Consider the following 16,434-nt stretch of genomic DNA (forward strand, 5'->3'; position numbering starts at 1 on the left):
TATGTATTAATTGACCAAGAAAGGCAAACTTATGTTGAATTAAGTGAAGAACAAGTGAAACAGTGCAAAAGGACTGATAATGGACAGAAATCATGCAAATAAAATTTCCCTATTAATAATGTATTGTCAAATTGTTAACTGGTGTTAGTGTGTAAGAAAAGTGTGATGCCAGTTTACTAAATAATTTGGATACTACTGATGCTGATAATACGTTTATTTTTGTATCACCACAAGAGATGAAAGTGACAAGTGTATGTCAGGATACTACTAGTGATATAAGTTTAAGTGGTGCGGGTACATTACAGTTCGCAGGTTTATGTACAGTGTATAGTCCCACAAGTAAAATTCAGAGTACGGGTTCAGTCAATACTACAACAGAAAAAGACCTGGTACCAGAAGTAATGTTGATTTATGATTGCTGTGAGCAATTAGGCAGTGAAATTAAACTAGGTGATGTGCCTGAATTAAACAGGGTCACAGTAGGTAGCTTACTGAAACATATAGGTGATTTAAAGTGGGCAAACCATAAAACCGAAGAAGTGGAAACACTTGTTTTGCAAAAGGAAGAAGAATTTAAAAGGCAAATGACCCAACAGTATACAAATGTATTTCAAATTGTTACAGGTAGTATTTTATTTGCAGTACTTCTATTGATCTGTTGCTATTGTTGCTACCGTTGTGGTTGCTGTAGATAATGTAAATCTCTAACTAGATGCATAGAAGACAACAGGGAGCGCTGTCCCAATTTCTGTGTTTTTCAGAACGTAATCACTAACGATCACAGAGCCACGGTCTCTGATGAGAACATCACTGTCCATTTTCAGCATCCTAGACTGGCTAGAAGGGCCCCTAGTCATTCGGGATCGCTACCGGGAATAGAATTGTATGAACGCCCTACAGCGGGCAGAACAAATGTCAGGGAAGACTTGGCACAGCGCACCCCTGATCAGGAGCTTAGAGCCTCCGACAGGTTTTGAAAGTGAAAATGAATGCAGAAGGGTATTGCTTTCATTCTTCCCCAGGTGCGGGGGGGGGTGTCGTATGTTCACCCCAGACTTGAGCTCAGGACCACCACTCGTCCGAGGATCGAACCTGTGGTCAGGAACGTAGAAGGAATGGTGTAACTGAGACATGAGCAGATATTACAGGGGAGAATATGAGTATATATTTAATGGTAATGATACAAAAATAATATGAATAATATTAGAGGAGAGATTCAATGTAAAATGAGAATGATAAGGTCTTGGAATATGAAAGAATATTGAGTGTAGAAAAGCTGCATAGTTGTGCAATGAGAGGAAATGGCTTGGTCGAACAGTGGTTAGTCACGCAGGAGGGGTACCGCACCCTCCAAGTGCATAGAAAGTATTCTGGAAAGTACGAAGTCTCGTTGCACGGACACGGGAGCTTTAGCCCTCTGATTGGCTGAATTCAGTTCCCACAGGGTGGAAAATTTCGATTCCCTTCTCGAAGCTCGGGCGTGTCGAGGAGAAGGTATAAAGCCAGGGGGGCACACCCCGAATGGGGTCTTTGGATCAAATCTATCGGGAGTTGCGAGCGGAAGCTCTGTCAGTCAGCACTTTGAAGTTGTCGCATAATAATGTTTAGCACTTCAAGTTGGGACTTAGAATTATATACCACTGAGAGTCGACCACGCCAAGTCTTCGATATACATATCATTTGAGGTTGTGGAGGCATTTGTAAATACTGTGCATGCCATCATCTGCTAGAATTAAATGTGGTATAAGGGAAGCTGTGGACTTCAATCTCTTCACACGTAGTGGATCTCCCAGGCCATTAGAATTAATCTCCCAAACCGCTCGGGGAGCAATCTGACTTAACAACACTTCACGTCGTGAAAATACCAGTGTCGCGAAAAGTTAACTAACAATCTCCACCTGGAAATAACACTTTTCTGTGCATGTAAATTGTAGATTTACAAGGTTTACATGTATTCAAATGATTTAAAATGGAATAAATAATAATATTAACAAAAGTTTGTTGTATTCACAAAGACACACACATGAAATGCTGTCAATTGCAAACACAGTTTTATTCACAAATTATTTACACATTACACACAGACCAACTAATAAACTGCCATCATGAACAAAACACTGCTACAAAGAAGAAGAAGAATAAGAAGACTGCAACACTTTCATGTCAACCACTACCAATGCAACAAATTCACATACTCTATTAACGACGTGCACTCACAACCCTCACTAAAACAACGCCATGGAAGTAAAGATCAATGAAGAACCAGGCTGCCTTGAAGAAACTGCAAATACTCCATGTCCTGCTGCAAACATTAAAGAAGAAATCATCATAGAAGAACATCCAACTAATAAATTGGTACCATGCTTCAAAGAAGAAAACAGTGTGGAGGATGTTGCGGTATCGACCCCGCCTCTGGAGAAAAGTCTCACCATTGTACACACTCCAGTTCTGTGTTTGATCAGATGTGCCATCTCAAACTACACATGATGATTCACTCTGGTGAAAGACTATAACTTTGTACAGAATGCAACAAAGCGTTCGTGCAGCCGAGTGGCCTGCGGAGCCACATGGTAATACACTCGCAGGAAAAACTGTACAATTGTGATCAATGCAATCGCAACTTAGAGGTGAAACTTCCACGGTGTGAAGAATTATTTAGTTTAATTTCCGGGTTGAACCGTTTTGTAGTTGTCTGTACATCACATACAGTTTGCAGACGTTTTGAATACATTGCAGTATTTTTTGTCAAGGCGACTGAAATACCCCTACTCGATCCAAGGTAATCAGTCTCCCAGGCAGCAATTTACACTACTAGAGTGGCCCTGACCTTGGCCTTTTATATCTTAGCCTTTCTGGCTGACATAAGCCCTGGCTGTCTCGTGAGCATTCTGGAAGGTATGTGTCACAGCCAGGTTGTGGGGGCTTGCTCGCGCTGTTATGTAATGGGGTTTTGGCCCGCGTGTTTATGTTGTGGTCTGTATGTCTTAAACTATGAATGATAGGCATCCAAGAATTACTGATTTTATATCCTTCTTCTAAATTTATATTGTTCGGATGTTTCTTGATTTCGATAGCCTCACATATCGTTATTACCAAAAAATACGGCCCCTAGTAATATGGATATTCTGCACAATTCTAACTTAATCAACAAATCTAACCCTTTTACAAAGTCAGGTGTTTATAGGTTTCGTTGCAATGACTGCAACAGTTCGTATATAGGGCAAACTGGTAGGAATTTTAAGATTAGGTATGCAGAACATCTTAATGCAATCAGGTATAACAGGTTTTCTGCTGTAGGTCACCACATACATGACTATAAACACAAATTTAATGGAATAGATCATGACCTGACAATATTGGACACGGTGAGTAAAGGCCCCTTGCTCGATACCACGGAAAACTGCTATATACATTTAGACAAATATTTTAACCTGAATTTGAACTTGAATGACATTTCCGAAAAGCCCAGAATCTTATTTGATGTACTTATTACGGTTTTCAATAGTGTTATACTTCCCAAAAACAGTTTGTTCTTTCAGATTATATGCAACACGTTGTCGCATTATCCTTCCCTGCCACGCCCGCCTGACTTTGCCCCATCCATCACCCCTCTTCCCCTCCCTCCTGACCCACCCCTTCCCCTCCTTTAACCTTGTTCCATTCTTCCAGCAAGCCCCAGCTCTTAGTTCCTCTCTAGACTCCGCAATACATAACAGGCCAATCGAGGTGAGTCCCTTACTAAAGTTATAATTTCTTGCTCCCTTTTCCAGTATCTTATTCTAATTTAGTTTTTCTTTTTCATACTTCAGGTCTTGTAGTGGATCGAGAACTTTCTGGTTTTATAACAACTTTAATACCCATGTCTGTAACAAGATCCACTTGCTTAATTACACCACGACTCAGCACTTCACCTTCTGAAGACTGATGTTACAAGTCACTACTAGGTTTACATATTTTCATCCTATTGCCAATGTTCTACGGAGGAATAACAGTTTACGTCAGTTTTTTTTAGATCTTTACTGATTTTTAGGTAACATTCAAAACTCATCCAGTGGTTAACAATGCCCCACTTAAGACTTTAAGCCCTACAAAGTGATGAAGACTTATTTAAATATTTGTAATAGTTTTTCACCTTCTGCTTTACAATTGACCAACAAGTCCTTAACTTGTGTACATATTTTAAGAATGACTTTATCCTTAAGCATCATCACAATTTGTATTTTATCTTTTTTTCATCTCTGTACAGGCTGTGAAGGCCCTTGGAGGGGTGGAAGGTAAAGGCTTCCACCATTCGTAAGCTCGGCACGTGATGGGGTAGATTGGTTAGCTCTACGCCCGGCTGCCTTTGCCTCCAGGAATTAACCTGGTACTCATTTTTGGTGTAGGCCGAGTGAATCCCAGGTCCATATGCACCTCCAGAAGTGGAAATCTCGTTTCTTGAATTTTACGAATTCCTGACTTGTTACTTGTAATTCCTGACGGGGATTCAAACCACATCCTTCCGGGCGAACCGAGCACGCCTTTACCGCCTCGGCCAGGCAGCCCCTTTGTATTTTATCTAACCATTGTTATTTTACTATTAATGGTCTATAGATTGTATTTTAACATGTGTATATCTTTCTTTACTTGCCCAATTTTGGCTGATGATGACGTCCGAGACGTTGAAACCGGTACTAAATAAATAATGTTGTGATTTTAAACTAGCAGCATACTTTGTATTGAAAAAGGTGGATCAACTGCACTCTTTTTTATTGTTTGTTAGTCTCGCAAGTTGGGGTCAGAAGGCCGGCCAACGCCTCAACCGAGTGAGTCACTCAGCCTGGCGAGGAAAAAAAATCTCTGTAGACCACAAGCGATTGCGAGACATATATTGTCCTAATTTAGTTTTCTGTACAATGCCCTGCGGCAACAGTATGCCCATAAGAATCTTTATTTCATCCTTATTTGTCCGGACCCGGTCTTGATCTCGACTCCTTCGTTTCTTCTTGCTAAACTACGTTTTATGTACGATTTTCTGCTGGGCCTCTTTTGTCTGTTCATTATGTTCTGGCATATCTTTTCATAAAAATATAATTTAAATATTTTGCTCGGTTTTGTTTTCCCTAAAAAACTCTCCCTTTACATCATGATGGAATTTTGGATCAAAGCGGAACCTTCTTTGTCCATTTTCAGTCTAAGTTGATGAAGAAGTTGCACTGGTTGTAATATTATCAGTGTTATTGTTACCAATGTCACTGCCATGGTCGCTACTGGAACAGGATAGTTACAATTTGTTTTTATGTTCACCTTATTCAATACATAAAAATGTTTATTGACTCTAAAAGAACATTTACCACAATACAAACAGTAAATGGGACATGTTTCGCTCATTGTGTCGAGCATCTTCAGCCATTTTGTACAATTATCTCAAGGTTGAGTCATTATATTAAACCTTATTTTAGAATTATTTGTTAATTAAAATGTTATTATACAATAAAGTTGATAATGGAAACAGAGATATGGTGATAACATTTGTAGATTTCAAGGAAGCTTATGATTGCATCCATAGAGAATCTCTGTTTAAAATTTTAAGACACCTTGGACTACACCCCAAATTAATAAACATGATAAAATTGACTTTCACCAACACCAAATCAAAAGTGAAGTTTAGGGGTGAAACATCAGAGACATTTGAAATTAAAACTGGACTACGGCAGGGAGATGGGCTCTCACCACTGTTATTTAACTATGCTCTAGAAATAGTAATGAGGGAATGGTTTAGGAAATGTCCCCCCAAAATAAAGATCGGCCGAAAAATCAAAACAAATTGCCTGGGTTTTGCTGACCGAGCTCGATAGCTGCAGTCGCTTAAGTGCGGCCAGTATCCAGTAATCGGGCGATCGTGGGTTCGAGCCCCACAGTCGGCAGCCCTGAAGATGGTTTTCCGTGGTTTCCCATTTTCACACCAGGCAAATGCCAGGGCTGTACCTTAATTAAGGCCACGGCCGCTTCCTTCCAATTCCTAGGCCTTTCCTATCCCATCGTCGCCGTAAGACATATCTGTGTCGGTGCGATGTAAAGCAAAAAAAAAAAAGGGTTTTGCTGACGATTTAGCATTACTAGCAGTGGACATAAAAGAAGCAAAAACCCAGATATCAGAACTTCAAAACATTGCAAATAAAATTGGCCTCAAAATATCATTTGAAAAAACAGAAATTATGCCCCTAAAACCAACACAGCCAAAAGAAGTCACCATAAATGGTAATAAAATCAAAATAGTAACTCAGTTTAAATATCTTGGAGAAGTAATAACACATAACCTAAATGAAAAAATCTCAATCCAAATAAGAACAAATAGATTAGCTAAAACACAAAAATTAACATGGGATATCTAAAAAAAGAAATGTCTTATCAGTAAATACAAAAATAAAACACTACAACACAGTTATAAAACCAGAAGCTACATATGCAGCAGAAACACTCTTTTACCTGAATAAACAATCAAAGACTGACAGACTTCAGAAAATTGAGAGGAGGATTAGAAGAACCTGCATCAACGAAAAATACCAGAAAGATGGACAGTGGCAGTTAATACCTAACAAAGTCGTGTACAAGGAGCTAGTACCCATTACAGATACTATGCGTAAGAGGAGACTGGGATTCTTTGGACATATCATGAGGATGCAGGATTCAAGACTTCTGAAACAACTATTACAACACAATCTCGTCTCAAAAAATATCACAACAGGATGTAAATGGATCAGAGAATGAAGAGAGGATCTGAAGGAAATAGGCCTTACAACAGAATCAACCACAAATAAAATAAAATTGAATACAAACCTCCTCTTTACTCTTACATAAAACAAACCAACAACACGCACATTTTCAACTGAGGAAAGGGCACGAAGATCGGAGCGTTTGAAGAAGTACTGGGAGGACCGCAAAGCCTGAACAATCCCTTCAAAGAGACCTAAACGACGGACTGACTAAAGTGATCCTATGTGGTCATAAAAGGAGAAGAAGAAGAAGAAGATAATACCATTACTATATAAAAAGTAAACAGATAGAAGTAACAATTAAAAGGGGTCTATAGCAGTCTAGACATTAATCACAGGAAGTTGATGTCCAAGACATAGTAATGTGCCAATTAAATTGTAATATTTGGCTAAAAATTACAGTTTTTGCTAACACTGCTAGTGTTAAGTTATTTATCAAAGTATAAAGGTTCATATGAAGATTAATGAATTAGAAGTTTTAACTTGCAATATATTCTTGTTAGATGAGAATTATGCAACTTGAACAGGAATCGAACACGTTATCTCTTTCGCTACTGCTGAATATTTGCATCAGCTGGGCCCGAACCCTGTACATTAGAGCCTGCAGTACTTGTTCCAGGTAAATTCCTGTCACTTACAAATTCCCCTTCGGCAGAACTTACTTCACCAAGATCACTATCCTTCCCACTAAATTTCAACATTTCATTTATCACGACCCGTAAATCATCTTCCTCTAACGGTGGGGACCGGTGATTCCTTTTAGACATTTTAGCGGAAAAAATGTAAGAAAAAGGAATTGAATAGAACCCTGGTCTCTGCAGTTTGGAAGGAAATCATGAATTGTACCTGTATTACGGAACACATGCATGTGACAATAAATGTTGTGCAACTTGCAGTAAACACATACTCCAGTCGTGAAGGAAGAACTCAAGACTGGGGATAATAAATCAGGTCACAGTTCTAATGTGTCATAAGAGAGGTCTGTTTAGTATCACATCTCCAGAAATCCCTTCTACAGCAATATATATGATTAGGCAATGAACTAAAGCTTCAGCGCGAGGCTATTGGGCTTTAGGTCGTTCTTGCCCGGATGTAAGTTGCGTTCTTTATGATGCAATTCGTGGATGACACATTGAGGAATTGGGAGAACATAGTTGAAAAAATTCACATCAGAGGACAGACTAATCTAGAATACGCTGTTGAAAAAGAAATAAATCTCTGCAGACAGGTAAATGAGAAGAAGAAAAAATCTGCGTTCCCTGCCCAGCAAGCGACTTGAAACCGTGGATCTCGCCGCATCGCCCACTGAACGGGTTAATGCAAACATCTTTGTTTGTTAATGTAGACAACAACGTTGTTCGTCATTGTATGTATTAAGTATTGACAGGGCGGACCTAATAAAAACCCCTTGAGTATTACAATTGTCGTAGTCAATACAGACTATTTAGGACCAAAAAATTGTCAAATCTGTCAATTACATCAAAGCATTTGTCAATGATGACCAACAGATCCTAATTCAAAAACTACACAAAACACAGAATTGGACGAAAGCACCTTAATCTTGATCCATAATATCCTGGCTCACAATACCATTTGATATTGACAATACGTCCGACTCGTTGGCTAAATGGTTAACGTACTGGCCTTCGGTTCAGAGGGTGCGGGTTTGATTCCTGGGCAGGTCGGGGACTTTAACCTTCATTAGTTAATTCCAATGGCTCGGGGGCTGTGTATTTGTGCTTTCCCCAACATCCCTGCAACTCACACACGCAGTTACCTACACATGGCAGATGCCGCCCACCCTCATCGGACGGTCTGCCTTACAAGGGATGCATCCGGCTAGAAATAGCCACACAAAATTATTATTATTGATGATACAATCACAACTTCATAGAAAATGGTTCAGACCAATGGGGTATAACAAGGTGATCCACTGAGCCTGCTACTCTTTAACATCCTCAACACTAATACCAATATAATGGTCCGTTATTGGACATTACAAATTTTCCAGCTAACTCATTCTTGGTTGCCTGCGTTTCGCCCTCGTGTGCTAAGTTAGGCTCCAATAACGGACCATTATATTAGTATTATAAATTTACTCATTCAGGACAAATATTTTGGGTTCCCTATGGGAATCAACATCTACATCATCCTCAACACTGGCGTGAAATATACTGTAGTTGTTCACCCATAACTTCAATGTACATACATGCTGACAACATGGCATTGGGTTCAACGAAGAAAGAAGATTTTCAAGACACCTTTTAATATCATAATAATAGCAGCAGAGCTTAACAGTCTTCAAATCAATCAAGACAGTACAAGTGGTATTCAGAAGAGACAAATCACTAAAGGTGACTAATGAATTTGAATACCTGGGCATAACACTAGAAACTACAACCAAATCTTACATGATACATGTAAAAGAGAGAACAACAGCGGCTATGGACGCAATACGATATAAAAAATCTAAACCAACTAAGCCTGCAAACAGCCATAAAACTCTTCAAAACCAAAGTTATGCCAATCCTGACCTAGGGTATCAAAATAATATGGAACAACCTGAAGAGTAAGGACCTTACTAAAATGAAATGCGTTGCTTCTTGGTAGAAGATCTAAGACTCAAATTCTCACTGCCAGCAACTGACTGCTGAACTCAACTATTGGAACAGAGGAAAAGGAAGAGAAAGAGAAAAGGATGGAATTTTGCTCTACAAGTGTGATGAACGAAAGGATATGTTCAGGACCCAACCAACATCTCCGACACGTCATAATGAACCTAGCAGTCCATGATTACTACTGCAAGATATGTAGGACCTAGTCCTATAATGAGCCAGGACCAGATTGTGTCTGTGGAACTCTGCAACCAACCTTGCAACAGATACCATGCAACAAACTGCAAAAAGAGAACAAAAATGATTAGTGAATATAGCAAAGACTAATCCTTCCCTTTTAAAACGTGAGGAAAATGAAAGCAATTATAATATTATGATGTACCCACAATATTTATTCACAGCTGTTTTCATATTGTATGACCACTGGTTGCAATAAATTATTATTACTATAGATTATGTAGCTTGTATTAATTCATTACTTTATTCCCAGGTCATCCAGATTTTCATTAGTCTGGATAAATAAGGTTCTTGTTAACAGGAATAGATTTGAAGAAAAATATGAACTATAAAGAAAAATTCTACGCTAGAAAAACCTTCCCTGTCAAACAGTACTGTACTATTTATTTAACTGAGGAAAAATATTTTTAAAAAGAAAGAAAAGCTTTATAGTTCGGAATAAGTTACAGGGGTGTGCATGAAACAGAGAGACAATAGTGGGTCACAAAGAGAACATCAAAAACTACAAAAATCACAGATATCACTTGGCCATTAAATTCCTTTGGTTATTTTGCAGTCAGCAATCACTATTATCTATTAACAGATACATGATAATAATCTAGGAGGTTCCCACATTTTGAAAACATATAAAATTTACCCAGTTTTTCAGCACACCCTTGTTATATGGACGATCTGCATACATCCCACAACATCGACCGTCTACACCTTGCAATTCCTGCCACTCTTGTCCTGTCAAGCCCAACGAGATCAACCAGGAGTGATGGATCACAAGCACGAGCAGCACAGTAGCCAGGAGGAGACTGTACACAGCACTCACAAAACACACAGCCATCCTGCAATGACAGAACAGTTTTTGTGAATTTTTCCATAGAATGAACAATACAAAAAAAACTGATAAGAAAACAGAAAGGCACAGATTCAACCAAACAGGAAACATCCAATTCATAAGTGAACAATGCAGAGAACAGCAGCAGCCTCTCTATTTGGTGTTTTATAACCAGGGAAAGACCCTCGATTCTGTTCCGAGACCTGCTATGTGGGCAGTGTAGAGATGCTTTGGTTGTTCTGAACGCTTTGTTGGCCTGGTTCCAGCACTCCATGATGGTATGTCTGGGCAGGTTCTCGTCATCTCTGATGCTTCCCTATCACACATGGACTGAAGCAAGGTCAGTGTTCTTCCTAGAACTTTTTAATGGGCAGATCGCCCTGCAGTTTTTACAGACTGCCCGGCTAACATAACCTAGATATGTGCTAGTTCCATAATATTAGTATATATTTGAGTCGTTAGGTGTTCCAAATTTAAATACTGTAAAACTGTTTAATTAAATGAAAAATCTTCATTATTGTCAGAATAATTGCATCAATGACATCAGAGTTTAAATGTTTAGCTTGACTACCACATAGCACGAAAGGTGCCTGGATTAGCGTGGAATCGCATGATGTCACAAACCGGTATGGCACTACAACAGGAATGAAATGGTAAGCCCCCGTGTTACATGATTATGAACGAACAGTAGAACACTAGGGACCGATTGCAGAAATGTTTAAACAATGTCTACGGTTAAACAATGCCTAAGTATGGCTGCCGCATTGCAGAGACGTTATTTATCACTTAGACAATGTCTAAAACCGATGTTCAACCGGTCATGTTTAAACACTGCCGAGAGCACTGTTTAACCTCAAATGAGAGGAGTGAATCACAATCAGAGGTTATGTACCATGAAACATGTAATTTGTATTATCATGTTGAGACGATTCCGGGAAGAAAGGTTAGTCCGACAGCCTCTCTGAAGTTCACCCGCTGCTAAATCGCAGCAATTCATTTGACATGACTTTGTTTTTCAAGAGACTTGTTTCTTGAGATTGACAAATGGACAGTCCGGTAACTGTCAACTTGAATACAATTCTTCACAACCGATATATTTTATTATACATGGGATAATTTCTATGGAATTATAGGTCACTTCGAAGAGCCTCCGTGGCTCAGACAGCAGCGTGTTGGCCTCTTACCGCTGGATACTGTGGTTCAAATCCCGGTCACTCCATGTGAGATTTATGCTGGACAAAGCTGAGGCAGGACAGGTTTTTCTCCGGCTACTCCGGTTTTCCCTGTCATATTTCATTCCAGCAACACTCTCCATTCTCATTTCATAGCATCTATCAGTCATTAATAAATCACTTTGGGAGGGGTGACCCCATAGTACTAATAGCCTATATATGATTCATTCATTACATCCCTAACCCGGTCAATGACTGGAAAACAGGTTGTGGGTTTTCATTTTCATTTATAGGTCACTTCGACTACATACATGTCAGAATTACTTATCCCAATCGTCAGAGGGCTGTCACATACATCAACCGGGAGGGATTCACTTATATTTACTGCCAAGTAAACACACATAACAGTAAAAACTAAAAAGTAGGTTGTGTGTGGTTTTTATATATATATAATCGTATAAGTTTCCAGCAACTATCAGATAGAAAAAGGTAAGTGGTGGTGATGGTGGTGATTATTGTTTGAAGAGGAGGACCGGAGAAGAAGAGCCATGGCCATAATAACAGCTCTAGTATTTGCCTGGTGTAAAAATAGGGAAACTATGTAAAACAATCTTCAGGGCTGCCAATGATGCGTTTCGAACATACGATCTCCAAAATGCAAGCTACATCTATATGGCCCTTACAACACACTCGGTTACACATTACGATTGCTTCATCTTCCCTTCGTCGAAGCTGCTGTATTTATGAGTAGATTACACTCACTGTAACAATGCTATAATCAAAGCTACACTTCCCCATACGGTGGCGTGTCGCTTTAGTGTCGATAATATTATGAGATTTAATTGCCACCGAAAGCAATACTCTTATCTGTGGGCATCTCATGCTCATGTTTAACCATATTTGAGTAATGTGTAGGAAGACAAACACCCGACTGGCATTCAGTGCACGCACCGACGAATTTCATTGGTTGCAACAAGCAAAAGGTTGCATGAAAGATACTTCTATCTCCATTTTCAAACCAATATTGAAACTTTAAACGATGTCTAGTTAAACATCGGCTGAACATTGTTCATGCAATGGAAGATCATGCTCGATTTAGACGTTGTTTAGGTAGACGTTGTCTCATCATCATCATCAGTTTTCCACTCCAGTTGCCCGGGTGTGGTTTACGAGCACTCTCCACTTCTGTCTGTCCATGTACCACTCTTCTCTCAAGACGACATCCCAGCCGATTCCTCTTGTTCCTATGTCCTCTTTCACTTGGTCCAGCCACCTCTTCCTAGGTCTTCCTACCGGTCGTTTTCCGGCCACGACTGTGTGTAGCCATTGTTTTGCTGTCCTTCCATCGTCCATTCGTTTGACATGGCCAAACCATTTCAAACGGGCCCTTGTCACTTTTTCATTCAGGGATGGGTACACACCAGCTTGCTCCCTTATTCTTTCATTCCTTACCCTGTCCCTTTTTGTCTTCTGTACCATAGTTCGTAGGAACTTCATTTCTGCGGCTTGTAGTTTGCTGTCCACTTGTTGGGTTGTTGTGCAGGTTTCTAGGCTATATGTTATTATGGGGGTGAAGTATGATTGGAATAGAATCTGCTTTGATCTTAAGGGAACTTGTTCGTTCCAGAGGAGGTTCCGAACTTGATGGTAAAACTGAGCTGATTTTTGAATGCGGTTGTTAATCTCATGCTGTATTCTGTTATCACTTGAAATGATGCACCCAAGATATTTATATTGGTCTACTGTTTCCAGTTGTGTACCTTCCAGCATTATTTTTCCTTTCTTCTTCTGCCTGTTGACAGACATAGTAACAGTTTTCGATTTATTTATTGTTAATCCGTGTGCTTTCAAATGTTCATTCCAGGTGTTCAGCCCCTCTTGGACTTCCTTCTCTGTATTTCCCCAAATTACTACATCATCTGCAAATGCAAATGCATTGATGTCCATATTGTTCTTCTGCTTAATTTCTTTCATGACTTCATCCATGACAGTGATAAAAAGTAATGGTGAAAGGGTACTGCCTTGTTGCACTCCTTTAGTGGTTTGGAACCAATCAGAATTACCGTTTCCTATCTGTACGCAACTGCAGCAGTCTTCGTAAAGCATTTTAACTTTCTGGATAAGCCCTTTGGGTACATTCTTCTTTCTTAAACATTCCCATATAGTCTTCCTTGGAACACTATCAAATGCTTTTTCGAGATCCAAAAATACTAGTGTTAAGTCTTTGCCCTTCTCCCAATGCTTTTCTAACAGTATTCTAAGTGCAAATATGAAATCGGTAGTTGATCGGTGTTCTCTGAATCCATATTGTTCTTCCTGTAGTTGTGGTTCTATTATTTTCCTTAGCCTTTTTTCAAGTATTTTCTCATATATTTTCAAACCATGAGACAATAAAGTGATTCCTCTATAATTGCTACATTTCTTCCGGCTTCCTTTTTTGAAGAGAGGTATTATTATTCCCTTTTTCCAATCATCTGGGACTTTCCTATCCTTCCATATTGCATTAATTACTCTATGAAGCCACTGTATTCCTATTGCACCAGTTGCTTTGATCATATCTGCACTGACTTCATCAAATCCTGTAGATCTTTCTTTGGGCATACTATTAAGGGCCGTCTCTACTTCCTTCCATGTTGGCGGACTCTCTTGGTCAGGCTCATCATTGCAGCTTAAACTGACCTGCGTGGTTACATCATTGGAGTCTTTCCCAGTACTGTTGTATAAATTATCAAAATAGGATTTCATGATCTTCCTTATTTCTGTCTCCTCCCTAACTATGTTACCATCTGGTTCTTCTTATATTTCGTATTGTTCGGTAAAGTAGTTTAGAATTAGCTTTGCTGTCTTGCTCTAGTTTATCTGTGAAATCAGTCCAAGCTTTCTGTTTTTCTTCAGCCACAATTTTCTTTACTTGTAACTTCTGATCTCTGTATTTCTGCTGCAGTTCGTTTACTCTAGATTCGTTCCTTTGACTTCCTTTTTGCATTTCTTTGTCTCTGGCTTTCCTGGTTTCATTTTTTGCTTTCACAGCAATCTTCACCCGATCGTTCCACCAAGGAGTTTCTTTTCCCTTCATTTTGCTTTTTTTTTTTTTTTTTGCTAGGGGCTTTACGTCGCACCGACACAGATAGGTCTTATGGCGACGATGGGATAGGAAAGGCCTAGGAGTTGGAAGGAAGCGGCCGTGGCCTTAATTAAGGTACAGCCCCAGCATTTGCCTGGTGTGAAAATGGGAAACCACGGAAAACCATTTTCAGGGCTGCCGATAGTGGGATTCGAACCTACTATCTCCCGGATGCAAGCTCACAGCCGCGCGCCTCTACGCGCACGGCCAACTCGCCCGGTCATTTTGCTATTAGTTTTACCACAAACTTCTAATGCGGCTCCGACAATGCTTTCTTTGAATCTAGTCCACTCGATGTTGCCTTCTTGTAATGCATCTGATGGTAATTTATTGGTCACTTTTTTTGTGTATTCAACTTGTTTCTCTGTCTTCTTTAGCTCCCATGTCTTAATTTTTGGTTTCCTGTATTTCTGAGGCCTATAAATTTCAATGTGCTTTATTGTTGCGAGGAGAAGTCTGTGGTCACTGTCCAGGCTTTCACTTGGTATAACTCTGACATCACATATGGTCTTTCCTGCTACATTATCAGATATAAAATAATCTATCAGAGTTTTAGTATCTCCATTCCAACTGTATCTTGTTAGTTTATGACTTAGCTGCTTCTGAAACCAACTGTTGTTTATTCTCAAGCCATTCCTTAGGGTACGAACATGCCGAGTGGATTACTCCTCACTCAGTGCTCATAGCAGTGCTCTTCACTCATCACTCATCATTCAAAGGCGCACATACCGGGTAGGAGACCCTCGCTCTTTCTTCATTAATGAGGAAAAGTTTTCCATCCAGTTATGATTGTGCAGCATTCACGAGAAGATAGGGTTGTGTTCTTTAAATGCAATTTTGTTTCGTGAAAATGTTCATACTCCTCTGTATACATAATAGTACTGGGCGAGTTGACCGTGCAGTTAGGAGCGCGCAGCTGTGAGCTTGCATCCGGGAGATAGTGGGTTCGAATCCCACTGTCGGCAGCCCTGAAGATGGTTTTCCGCGGTTTCCCATTTTCACACCAGGCAAATGCTGGGGCTGTACCTTAAGGCCACGGACGCTTCCTTCCCATTCCTAGGCCTCTCCTATCCCATCGTCGCCATAAGACCTATCTGTGTCGGTGCGACGTAAAGCAAAATAGCATACATAATAGTTAAGTATAGTAGCAGAAGTGATGATGAACTTATGATAGCAAGCAAACTGTACTTAATTTCAAGTTCTGACAGAAGATACTGCGCACATCCAATTAATTAGAGAAGGCAGAGATTGGGTGAATTCCATCATTTATACCAAGAAGTGAAGAAAGTCCCACAGAAATGTCACGACTATTGAAGAATGTCAATGCAGACATTTCAGTATACGACTCCTTGGCTGAATGGCAAACGTTGATCCCTTCGGTTTAGTGCATCCCGGGTTCGATTCCCGGCCGGGTCGGAGATTTTATTGGCGACATTAATTCTTCTGGCTCGGGGACTGGTTATTTGCGTTTGTTCCAACACTCTCCTCTTCATACTCAGACAACACACCATACTACAAACTACCACCGAAACACGCAATAGTAATTACATTCCTCCACAAAAGGTTGACGTCAGGAACGGCATCCATCCGTAAAACAGCGTCAGCCAACATGTGTGATACGGTTGGCATCCGCGGCCCCACAAGGTGTGGCAAAAGGCGGTAGAAAAAGAAGAAGAATGCAGACATTTCAATATTTGCTGAAAGG

The 16,434-nt window shown here is 39.9% G+C and overlaps 1 protein-coding gene across 3 annotated transcripts in view; it reads right to left on the reverse strand.

Annotated features, from left to right (window-relative positions):
- The window catches only part of GABPI (zinc finger DHHC-type palmitoyltransferase GABPI), a 46,253-nt gene that overhangs the window by 14,167 nt on the left and 15,652 nt on the right, over positions 1 to 16,434 (reverse strand). For 2 of the 3 annotated variants that reach the window (XM_067153665.2, XM_067153667.2), the window contains 2 exons: positions 10,245 to 10,440; positions 441 to 2,302 (listed from right to left, as the gene is read on the reverse strand). In XM_067153665.2, coding sequence (XP_067009766.2) covers positions 2,252 to 2,302; positions 10,245 to 10,440 — 247 coding nt within the window. In that variant the 3' untranslated portion in view covers positions 441 to 2,251. Of the gene's footprint in view, positions 1 to 440; positions 2,303 to 10,244; positions 10,441 to 16,434 lie in introns of those variants that run through there. The other variant, XM_067153666.2, reaches the window with a different exon arrangement.

This window comes from Anabrus simplex, chromosome 9, assembly GCF_040414725.1.
Source record: "Anabrus simplex isolate iqAnaSimp1 chromosome 9, ASM4041472v1, whole genome shotgun sequence".
NCBI lineage: Eukaryota > Metazoa > Arthropoda > Insecta > Orthoptera > Tettigoniidae > Anabrus > Anabrus simplex.